At 43.3% G+C, this 12670-nt stretch overlaps 1 protein-coding gene across 1 annotated transcript in view; it reads left to right on the top strand.

The window, feature by feature from the left end:
• LOC102447295 (dynein axonemal heavy chain 5-like) overlaps positions 1-12670 on the top strand; it is a 290514-nt gene that overhangs the window by 217849 nt on the left and 59995 nt on the right. The window contains exons 66-69 of the mRNA XM_014581788.4: positions 1741-1911; positions 2895-3273; positions 4023-4294; positions 7079-7243. Of these exons, the coding sequence (XP_014437274.3) occupies positions 1741-1911; positions 2895-3273; positions 4023-4294; positions 7079-7243 (987 nt within the window). The remainder of the gene's footprint in view (positions 1-1740; positions 1912-2894; positions 3274-4022; positions 4295-7078; positions 7244-12670) is intronic.

The following is a 12670-nucleotide window of genomic DNA, read 5'->3' as shown; positions in this document are numbered from 1 at the left end:
TTTTTAAAGAGACACATTAAATTATTAAATATGGAATGAATGTTGTGTATTCAGTTGAATGTAATGATATATTTAAAGACGAACACGTGTAAGTACTCTGCTGAATTAGGGCCTGTTACAGAGTGCTACGAGATGGAGCTTCAGCCAGCTCTTTGGGCACTATTAGCAGCAATAACAAGGCCTATGTGATCAGAGAATGCCTGGTTACTAAGAAATTAATAAGCCAATAAGTCCATTAACATGCAAGTGATATAAAAAGCATAGGCAGGAAGTGCTGGAGTGGGAGGGCAGGTCCGGGTAAAGGGAGACCTCTGTGTACAAGAGACTCCTTGCTCAGGCAAAAGGGGATGATGAATGTAGTGTATGACTGTGACGTAGTGGGGGTACCTGGCTGGTTTCTATGCTGCTGGCTCTGGGGTAACCCCCACTGGCTGCCGTGGGTACCACAACCCAGCAAAACAGGATGAGTCACTATGCAAACCAGTGGCCAGACACCCCCCATGGAGAGGAACAAAGGAAGGGGGAATGCTGCCCTGGCTGGGGGGCAGGGCTGGAAGGGAGTTAGTTAGTTGCTGGCTGTCTGGGAGCATGGAGGAGACAGCCTAGGGAAAGAGGCTGGAGTTTAGGGGCCCAGTCTCCCCCATCTCAAGGGGGCCTGAGGCATCCTAGCCCAGCTCTGTGACCAGTTTACATCTGTGCTGTGCTGTATCCTGGAGAGGCAATAAACTTCCTCTATTCCACCGGCTGGTGCGGTCTGTTTGTGCCATTTCGGGGTGCAGGAGACGGGGGACCCCCAACGCGCCGTCACAATGACACTGTAAATAGAATTGCTGCATGGGACCATAATGGGGTGGTGCTTGATATAACACAAAGTATATAGCAATGTGGTTACAAAACAGGTGTTAAAGGCCATTTGTGCAGGAAAAAAGGAGTAAAGGGCTACAAGAACTTCACAGGACCCTACTGTATAATTCACATTTGAGAGCACCTCTCCCTAGGCTATGGAAGCTCTGTGCATGGCAGCGCTGAGCTTCTGTCCTGGGCTTATTAGGCAGCTTTGTGGCTGCACAGCCATGCAGCTTAGTGGGATCCTTAGTCAAGAGAGTATTCCAGTAGCTGGGCCCTTCCTGGCCATACCCCAATGCAAAGGAACTCTAAAGGTGGCCACTTACCCCATCTTTGGGTTTGTATTATGGCACTGGAGCAACACAAATCAAATTAAAAGGGCTGAAGGCCTTCTCATTTTCCATCTTTGTGTAGAAATATAGACATTTCACATTGTATAAATGTTCGTCACTGGAGCATCTTCTGCTTTATAATATGAGGGAAAAACTGTACTTAGCTAATCCAAAGAATAACAGAAATTAGAAATGGAATGGGGCATCTATCCAATTCCCCTCCTATGCAAGATGAATGCCTGCCCTACATTTTCCAGAACTTTCTCCAGTCTAATTGTAGCTACCCAAAACAATGTATCTTTTACCATAGCTTCATAGACTTTTTTGTCAGGAATTGTTTCTGCTCCTCAGCCTACATTTTCATTAATCCTTATGCTCCTTTACTCAAATAAATACAGTTTGTGTATGCAGCCTGTTTGAACATAACATTTACCAGTATGTGTCTTAGAGAGACAGTAGAAAAAATCCTATTCTTTCTGTCAAGCATGAAATTATGCATTTTCTGCGTGGGTTTAAGTAGTCTTTGAGTGAATTTTAAAGATTCTAATGTTTTCTTCTACAGGAACTGGAGGCAGAAAGAGTCAAGCTGATGGAAGAAGTGACATCTTACAAGAGGAAAATGCAGGATCTTGAAGACAGTCTTCTTTTCCGTCTAACCAGCACCGAAGGGTCTCTGGTTGAAGATGAATCTCTGATAGAAGTCCTCAGAATCACGAAAACAACTGCAGAAGAGGTGACTTTTGAATAAATTCAGATACATACTTTGTTATTTGGATATTGTCTGAACAGACTTGCCTCTCCGTTTCTGTTCTGCATTTTATAGTACTGCATAATGTTTGACTTCATAACAAATAGTAGGTCTGGTAGGTTTTAACTTTAATGAATAAAGACCAGTAAATGCCAGATTCAGCAGACACACTGAAATTGGCGAAAGAACCATCAGTTGATAAAGCTGGCACAAATGCAGGCTCCCTCCTTCCCTCCAGCATCTTGTACCTATAGGGACTGGGTGCTACCGGCCTGGCTGCAGTAGCAAAGAGAGCCCAGGAGCTGCTTACTCACTCCTAGGAGAGCTGAGCTGCAGAGGGCTCCGTACATGTCCTCCAGAGATGTTGACATGAGATCCCTGGAAGCATAAGGGTTGTGGGGGAGAGGAGGGCTGTGGTCTTGGCAGGGCAGAGAAGAGACCTCCCCAGCTAGGACTGCAAGGGAGGGAAGAGACACACGAGCCCCTGGCAGGATCCATTCATCAGTTGGGGTGGCTTCCCGTGTCTGGGAGCTCGTCCTTATCCTCTCCTTCCTGGCAATAATGGCTGAGGGTTTCTGCACTGCCTGGCTAGGTCATAGCTTCTCACGCCCAGCTGCAGAGATCAGGTATCAGCAGCCCCACAGCAGCACAGGGAGCCCTCTGCAAGCATGCCTTGCATCCTCTAGAGAAAATACAACTCTGCCTGGCATTATAAAAGAATGCTGAGTGGGCAGTATCAAAGCATGCTGTGCTTGTGCAAACACATGTGAAGACAGTGCCTGCCCTGAAGCTCTTACAACAAGCACTGCAAGGGAGGGAAGAGACACACAAGCAAAGTAAAGACACAACAAAGTAAAATTTAAATAAAAATACTGTTTGATTCTTAATCAATGTCTTTCTTTGTATATTTGCCTTATAAATCACAAGTGACACAACTTAAACTGCATGGTCTTTCAATTGATTTTAAGGTGAGTGAAAAGCTAAACACTGCAGCTGAGACAGAGGTGAAAATCAACACCGCACGTGAAGAATATCGTCCAGTTGCTTGTCGTGGCAGCATTCTTTATTTTCTAATTGTGGAAATGAGCTTGGTAAATGTTATGTACCAGACGTCCTTACGACAGTTCCTTGGCATTTTTGATCTATCCGTGGAAAGATCAGTGAAATCTCAGATCACAGCCAAACGAGTAGCCAACGTAATTGAGCATCTCACTTATGAAGTATACAAGTACACTGTGCGAGGGCTATATGAAAATCACAAATTCCTCTTCACATTGCTCATGGCACTGAAGATTGACTTGCAGGCCAAGAAAATTTCTCACAATGAATTTCAGACCTTCATCAAAGGTAATCTCTTGTACTATGTTTCTATTTAATTATATCCATGAGGTGCCAAACCAGTATTTTGCAATATGTATACTAATTATATTTGGTGCCTTCCATCCAAAGATCTCAGTGTGCTTTACAAACATTAGTTAAGGATTCAATGGTGGTCTCATTAATCTACTAGCCTGGGTGGAATGGTGGTGCAAGCAGGTGCTGTGCCTTCTAGAGTGCAAGAAAAGCTTGATCATTGTACTGCTGTTGACAAGGATTCAACCTGTGCTTCCTCATTCTTGGCCAAGTTTTCTGGTCTAGACGAAGGAGGATGTGACTGTTCCTAGATCTTCTCTCCTACTCTCGGGGCATTCATGCAGCACTCTCGTTGTAAGGCAATTATTCCCACTTTGCAGATGAGAAAAATGAATTGTGGAGAAATGAAGATACCAGGCCCGTGGAATGCTAAGAGCCTTTCACTTTCTACTCTTCAGGAGACATTCCACACTTCAAAGTCATGCCCTAAGAGCCCAGAGCTCTCGATTCCTCCTCCTGCATGTGAACAACAAGACCATCTTTTCTCCCCTTCCATTTTGTGGGGTTTGGGTTAAATTAAATCCTTCTGAATTAATGATGTTTTGCAATGCAGTTTTGGGAGCCCAAAGCTCTATTTGCAAATTCCGTAAGATTGTTACCACTAAGAGTTAAGTACGTTGTTGACTCACAATTTCTTGGCTTAAATAATGAATGCTTTCTTTATCATGCTTTTCACGTTTCAGGAGGTGCAAGTTTGGATCTGAACTCTGTACAACCGAAGCCAAAGAAGTGGATCCTTGACATGACATGGCTCAATCTTGTACAGTTATCTAATCTGTACCCTTTTAACCAGCTTCTGGGGCAAGTTACAAGGAGTGAAAAAGCCTGGAAAGCCTGGTTTGATGAAGAGACACCTGAAGAGGCGCCTCTTCCTGATGGCTATGACAGTTTACTGGACACATTCCGTAAACTGCTCCTTATCCGTAGCTGGTGTCCTGATCATACCATTGCTCAGGTGAGGAAGAGGAATTGAATGCGTGATATAACCCATAAGGTAGGGGTTTTGATAGGGATGTTAGATATTATGTAATCGAATAGTCGTGTAACTGCATGAAATCTTAGAGGTTACACAGCTATTTGACAGTCCCAGTGGTGGGCCGGCAGCCAGTGTGCTCCTGGCCCCACTCCTAGTGAGCCCTCTGCCACCCCACACTCCTATCAGAGACAGCAGCATAGGGTGGCAGCTCCCCATGCGGATTGGCTCCCACCTGCTGCCCCTGTCCGCGGGGGTCCAAGCTCCCTGCAGATGGAACCTCCATTTGTGGGGAGCTCAGACACACCCCTCCTCAGCACTGGCTCCTGCTTTCCCCCCTCTTGTTGCCTCTGTAGGAGGCAGCAAGTGGGGGGCAGGCAGGTCTGGGGAGCTGGCACACGTGGGGAGCCTGCTTGAAAGCTGGCTCCCCATATTGGCTCCAGCCTGTCTCCCTCACCCTCTGCACTGCTGCCTCTCTATTAGAAACAACAGTGTGGCAGCAGAGGGCAAATGGATCTGGGGCTCATGGGAAACCGGCTTGAAGCCAGCCCCTTACGGGCACCAGCTTCCACTCTTCCTCCTTTGCTGCCTTTGATACAGAGGCAGCAAGGGGGAGGAATGCATGTAGTCAACAAGACTGATCGATCATCCCATTCTTATTAGGTAATCATGTATGCAACTACACAATGACATCCCTAATTGTCGGTACAAGTTTCTTTGGTTTTCCCACAAAATATCTGGCAGAAATCAAATTGCCTGTTCTGAATGTTTGGAAATATTTTATGAATCCTTTTTATATAGCTGGTTATAAGAAATTAAAAAGGAATCTGCATTAACATTAATTATTTTGTTAGAACTATTATATTGCTTTATATACCAGGAAGGGTTACTGGTCTTCCACACTGGCACAGCTATACAGTACGGTTCTGACATTTGACATTTTGATATAGTCAAAAGACACAGTCTCATTTCTTCACATAAACTGTGGAAAGAAAACTCTCTGGTTTGAACCTCTGGAAGGCACATTGCAAATATGGACCAGACCAACACAAAACAATTTTCTTTTCTTTTTTAATTACCATCAAACTGCTTAATCTGTTGTTTGTCATACCCCTTCCACTCTCACTCCAAATTCTATGTCTGGAGCCGGACTAAAGAGTATTATCACACTCTCCTTTCCCATCTGCCATTAGTCCAGCTCTTACAGAAAGTTTTGGAATAGTGTCCCTACCTCATCTAGAGGTCAACTTTTTTAGGGATCTTTCCTCAAGTAATACTGCAAAATTTCTACCCCTTTTTAATCTCTGTTTGCCCAGCGTGTCATAAATCACCACATGGAGTAGGCAAAAGCCAAGAGATTATCTGTGTGAGTAGGAGGAGTCTGAGGAGGGGAGCTCTATTGATCACAATTGCTCCCAGTCGGTGAACCCTCATTCTGACGGGGGAAGGAACTCTGAGCCTCACTAGCTTATTGTGGCCTTTGCATCCACCAAGACTCTTCCAGAGACAAGTCAACAAAGATGCATCCATCCTCTTCAGTGTTTGGAACCTAGCAACTGGTTTTGTCCTCATTGATCAGGCATTCTTTGGGGAATAAATCTCCTGGCCCAGAAAAAAAAAAGACTCTTGCATTCTCAGTTGTATAACTGAACCATTTGGCAATGAGTCTGACATTCTTTCCAAATCTTCCTTCCTTCCTTGAGGAAGAACTGGGAACTCTCAGAAATGTTCTCCTCCATTTCCCAGCCAATGGTAAAGTGGAGGATGACGGGTCCAGATTGTAATCATATCATCAAGATATTCCAGAATTTCCAGTCTTAGAAGGGATGAGCATCACTGCATTTTCCATGAAAACAAGGTCCTGTGGCATACTTCAGTAATGTTCATTACAAAGCTAAACTCTTTATCCCATGCGTCTTAGGAGAGCATTGTTCCTTTGAAAAAAAGAGCATGGCACATGCTAGGTGTGAGAGGAAAAGTTAAAATATATTTTAGTGGAATTTGAGCAGTTAAGCAAAAATATCTTTATTCACTTCCTTTCTACCTATATTCTGGGGTCTGAAAACTTCTAAATCTTCCATTGCCAGTTGGATCAACTGCATCACCCAAGTCTGCACAGCTGTTGATAGACCAACTGTAGAAAGGTTCAGATTCGCCTACTGTGCTTACTAAGTCACATATCTTGGACTTGGGGAGAAGTTATGGTCTATAATGAAGAATGTAGTTCACTATGAACCCACTCACACCCAGCATAAGTCCTTCCAGTTGCTTTTGTAATGGAACTCCTCAGTATTCATATATATATATATATATATACTTACTACACTTGAAGAGGCATTCCTGCCAAAAAGGTTGTATTTTGTATCCCAATCAGAATTTACTCTTTCAAGTTAGCTTTGGGAGTACTCCTGTGAAATGAGGGTAAAGGAGACATGGACAAGGCCTGGAACATTATGGATAAAATCTGAGCTGCCTCCAGTATTTGCAGGAGGAGAGGTGATGCCCATATGTCTTGGACTAGGAATAGGTCAGTTCCAGAAAGGACACCATCAATTGAGAAATTTTCCATTTAAACCTATAATATTTGAAAGATTGTAACTTGAGCATAGGTTAAATTGAAAATTAAAGTCAGATCAAGCTCCTCCATCCATCCCACAATGGTTATCCATGAATTGTTCCTCAGATGTTAATAGACATTGGGTTTGCGTGTGGGTAGGGGTATGCAAATAAGAGTATTTAATGTGTATTTGGAAATGTTTGTTGCAGGCTCGGCACTACATTGCCGAATCTCTCAGCATGAAATATGCAGAAGGATTTATTCTTGATATGGAAGCAATGTGGTCTGAAAGTGACTGTCGAACACCCTTGACTTGCTTTTTGTCTATGGGGTCTGATCCCACTGAAAATATAGAGCGTCTTGCAAAATCAAAGGTATTATAAATTGTGTTTAGTAGAGCAGTGTGAACAGTGCTTAAAATTATTGATGAATATGTTGTTGATTTAGACATTGAATTTTGATTTGCAGTGAGCTTACCTATTTTTCACTTTTCATATGCATGCATATGAGCACATTTTGGTTAATGCCACTGTTTTTGGGAAATAGATTTTGTGTCTATGAGAAAAATGGAAGTGTTAGACTGGCTTTTACCAGTCTGTTTATTCAAAGAGACAGCTGTTTCTGTGCCAGAAAGCTGTATGAAGTGCCTACTTGTAGCAAAAGAGCAGGGCAGGTGGCGTATATTGATATCTGTTGTTTGGTGTAGGAACTGTGGGCAGTTTCAGTTGGAAATAGAACAATGCTTAATTAATCCAGCAGGTGAACAGGTTTGTAAAAATGTTCCTCAGAAGCCTGGCTGATGCTGTGATGTAGAGGGGACTTTGGGGAACCAGACTTGCCTTTCTTAACTAGAACTGTACACATGCACACACACGCGCGCGCACACGCACACACACATACAGACTCTATAGTGTAGCAATGTTCTGGCCATGCCCCGTGAGACTTGTGCTACTGGCAGGTAATATTACCCTCAGAGACTGGCTGTGGTCCTATACACAACCCCTTTCTCTTTACAGGAGGCAGGGTCCACAGCTTAGTGAGCCATACTCATTACAGGCTAATACATGGTTTTGGGGTGAGGGCTCCTTGATAGTCCTGGTCTCCCTTCTTGGGACCGGTTCTGTGTTGGTGTATGGGGGGAAGGTTTGGGGGGAACCTGGGCCTGTCCACTACTCCAGGTTCCAGCCCAGGGACCCTAAAGTAGCAGCAGCAGTGGTTGTTTTTCCTTTGGACTTGGCAGCTTTTTCCCTGGGCCACTTTCCCAAACAGCCTCTCCAAAGTGTCTCCTTCTGGTACCAGTTAACCAGCTGTCAGCTGAAACACAGCTTCTTCCTTTTTCTCCTTCCAGTCCATCACTCTTTGTTTTCCCCCTCTCCTTGTCTATGGGAGGCCTTTTAAAGCAACTCCACTGGCTGTAATTGGCTGTGGGTGTTAAGTGACTTGCTTGAGGGAGCAATCTAGTCAATTATCCCCAGGTGTTTTCCTGTCTTCATTTTATTGCAGCAGGCTTGAGTAGTTTACTCTGGAAAGAGAAAACCACTTATCTAGTGCCCTGTGTACCTGCCTTCCAGAGTGTGGCATACTGCTGGCTTCAGTCTGTCACAATAGTTGCCAATTCATTTGTATCAGTAGTTGCAGTGAAGGATGAAAGACAAAAGGAAACTGGAGGCCATACCATTCAATCTGTTTGCTAGGTAGATACAGGAAAAATTGTTTACCAAAAGCACAACATTATTGGAAATGGTTGTGGCCTCTTGTGTATGGTTCATAATGTAAGATATAAACATGAATTTACCAAGAAGAAATTTTCACCTGAATAACAAACCCCCACTGTGCTTCCTGCCTACTCAAGAAAACATGAGACTTGAGCAAAAATTTTCAAATAAAGATGTGCAATGTCATAAAAATGCTGGACCACCATAGATCCCATTAACTTCATTAGAAACTGGGTGCTTAGTACCTTTGAAATTCTGGCCACTGATCTTTAAGTGCTTAATATTGCATGGATCTAAGAGTCTATCTCTAGGAACTCAAGTTGGATTATGTTGGGCATCCAAAAGAATTTATGGTCTAGGAAGCCAACACACAATCTCTGGGTGGAGGAAGGGAGGCAGCTGGAGTGAATGGGGTGTGTGTGTTGGGGGGGGGAGGTATGGCACCCATCTTCTTTGTTCCATTTTTTATTTTTAAATAGTGGTTGTGAACACACCCTTGAGGCAAGAGCTAAGATCTGTATCTTTGTTGTAAGCAATGCATTTGAAGGGGTAAATTGAATACCTCAAAGATACAATCTCAAAATTGAAAAGATCCAGACCCTTTAGTGTGGATCTTCCAACTATCACTCTTGTCCAAGGGCTGAGGAGAAGACTCTCTTCCTTGAACTCCTAAAGGTCCTTACTATGCTCTGACTGGATCACCCAGATCAGAAAGGGGTTCTGTCACATCCAGCTCATTTTTTTTTTCATGCTGTGCAGCTTTGGTCCTGATCCCTGACACTAGTGGCCTGCCCACAAGCACAAGGTCTCACCTGGCTTTCACCAGTGTTGTTACTTGTTGCACGATGACACTAACATGCCTTTCAATCCTGCGTCTCTCTAAATGTACCCTCCCTGAGTTCTTAAATACAAGACACTCAGAGTTTTTCTCTTTGGTTCATAACCCTAGGAGGTGTGAAACCGTCCTCCTGGATATCAGCTCCACACAGTTTTGTACAACAGAGATTGGCTTGGTGTAGAACTAAACAAGAAGTTTATGTAATAGAAAAGCCACACATTCAGAGATGAAATAGTAGAGCAAACTTATACAAGTTACACAGAAAATAAACATAAGGGTGCATTCTCAGGCTTTACACTTCTATGTTAGTTAAATCCCTTTTCTAAAATATTCCTTATTCTCTATTGCCTTTGAACAGTTTCCCAGCATACAACTTAGGCAAAGGAGGATCCAGCATTTCATGAACAGCAGCCACTAAGTCACTGCCCTTCAGTTTCAGGATGCCTTTTACTTCAAACTCTTTCCATTTTAGAAGGGTTCACAATTTTCTTCCCAATCAGTCTAATGGCCCATCATTTGTCTTTTCCTGGGTTGTACAGTGCTAGGTGCTTGGAACTACAGGTTGAACCTCTCTAGTCTGGCATTCTCTGATCCAGCAACATCTGTGGTCCAGCATGATTCTCTGGTCCAGCAACATCTGTGGTCCAGCATGATTTTGTTTAGCTGGGTTTATCATGGGTGTGGCCAACTTTCCTGCGGTCCCATAAAATTTGTTTGCAGTCATCAGTCCTGGCTCTCAGTGTTCTGTGCTATTTATTTAGTGATTATTTACTCCTAAATGTCTTCTAAGAGTCCAACAAGCAATGGAAAGTTAGTAATGCTGCTAAGCATGGTTATTATGCTTTCTTTACTTATTTCCTTGTGCCAATACAATAAAACTGTGTAACAAAACTAACACTTTGTTATGAAGAGAGCTGATAAGCCTTGGCCAGATATAGGCTTTTATAGGGTGTATCCATACAGTCATATGTTATTAAGCAGCATTGCAGGCATTGTTCCATTTATTCATCTCAGGAAAATAAAAATAAGACAAGACCCAATCGCTACAGTATTGACATCCTGTGGTTCTGCAAATTCTCTGGTTCAGCATCCGTCAGGTCCTGAGGGTGCCAGACCAGAGAGGTTTAACTTGTAGTCTCATCTGGTTAGGGAGGCAGCTCATCCCTATCTAACCACCCTCCTCCCACAGGAGTAGAGTGGAACTACACCTCAGAATATGAGTCCAATCTTCTGTAAACACAAATACATAAATTCATAACCCCAGTCTGTCTGCATATCTCATAATGACAATCAACTTGAGAACACTGCAAGCTTTCCTAAAAGACTTTGCTCGACATACTTTTAGGCTGCATCTAGACTGCCAAGTTTTTCCACAAAAGCAACTGCTTTTGCGGAAAAACTTGCCAGTTGTCTATACTGGCCGCTTGAATTTGCGCAAGAACACGGACGATCTCATGTAAGATTGTCAGTGTTCTTGCGCAAATGCTATGCTGCTCCCATTTGGGCAAAAGCCCTCTTGCGCAAATGCTTTTGCGCAAGAGGGCCAGTGTAGACAATGCGGTATTGTTTTGCGCAAAAAGCCCCGATCGTGAAAATGGTGATCGGGGCTTTCTTGCGCAAAACCGCGTCTAGATTGGCACGGACGCTTTTCCGCAAAAAGTGCTTTTGGGGAAAAGCATCCGTTCCAATCTAGACGCTCTTTTCCACAAATGCTTTTAATGGAAAAACTTTTCCGTTAAAAGCATTTGCGGAAAATCATGCCAGTCTAGACGTAGCCCTATGGTATACACTGTATATAATCAGATGATTCAGTTGCTTATTCTTTGGTGTTCAACCCTCACTTGTTCTCCCCCAGGGGATGTCTGACTATCACAAGGATTCCTGCATTTTACCCCAAATAGTTCCTGATTAAAATAAATCAATATTGTCATACAGTAAACATCCCAATAACCAGGTCAACATGGAAGTATTCATAAATCACTACAGAGCTGCTCCAAATCTATCACACCCATAAGATGTTCCAAAGCATAAAAAGGTGTGACGTGCTTGGGATACAACCTAGACTGTGAGACTGATGAGTCCCCTCAAAGTGTTCAGCCTGGGCTGTTTCTCACAATGCTACACATGTGACAAACAGTAAACCCCTCACAGCACCATGATTGCTCATCCATCAGCATGTAGAGGCAGATGCCCAGCTGAATCTCTAAGCCACTCATGAATTATATATACTACAGGGAGACCTCTGTCAATGTCTCTAGTCCCCAAGCCTTGTCTTACGCTGCTCAAGACCTTCTCTTGAACTGTGCAAGCTCATTAGTTAGTTTGCCACTTCATCAAAAGATAGTGGATGGGCACTAGCCTTTGTAATCTGAACAGATTCCCCAACCACTTCAGACTAACTCACTGGTAAGAATAAAACATTAAAATAATTGTACAGAGTTCAGAAAGATAGACTTTGAGTGATTATAAGCGTGAGGCACAAAGGTCAACATTGGCAACATAAGAAATAACAGCAGAATTGCGTCTAAATTCTAACTTTAACAGACTGAGCAAGTGTTGAGTCAAAAAGCTTTTCTTACCTAGCTGAATGTTCCAGGCACTTTATTGTTCTGAATGTACCAGCTGGATTGCCTTCTCAGCCTGGGATCGATCTCCCCAGTTCTAAGTCATTGTCTTCTAACCCCAGGTGTTGAGACGGGGAAGGAGAGAGGCTGAGAGATGATGTCATTGACTCTCATTTACACTGGCTCTCCATTTCCTAGAAAGATCTGTGCTGTGGCATGAGATTAGGTAGCCCTCTGAGGAGTCTCTGGGAGAGTGGATTCTTTTTGATAGCGCAGCCACACATTTGGCTGGTCCTGATATAAATCTGTCTTGTCAGTGTTAGTTGTTCCTTTGTTGCCCTGAAAAGCTAGCTGTGGGCATTTCTCACTTAGCACATATTTCAATAATAAACCTAGAGCAATGCCTCATAACTTCACAGACAATGATAGTACATGCAATTCAACATGGGTATGTCTACACTACCACCCTAGTTCGAACTAGGGCGGTAGTGTAGACATACCTCATGATATTAACATTCAACTGATCAAGAATTTTTAAATGATACCTCACGAGGCATATTACATACAAAACATATTCTAATCATCTTGCAGTGGTGAATATGGGGACTTGAAGGTGCTATTTTGAAATACAGAGAGTCCAAAGAGGAAAACACTAAGGGTACGTCTACACTGCAGGCTTTTTGC

Source organism: Pelodiscus sinensis, chromosome 2 (genome assembly GCF_052426305.1).
Source record: "Pelodiscus sinensis isolate ZL-2025 chromosome 2, ASM5242630v1, whole genome shotgun sequence".
NCBI lineage: Eukaryota > Metazoa > Chordata > Testudines > Trionychidae > Pelodiscus > Pelodiscus sinensis.
This window is presented reverse-complemented; position numbering and strand designations above follow the sequence as displayed.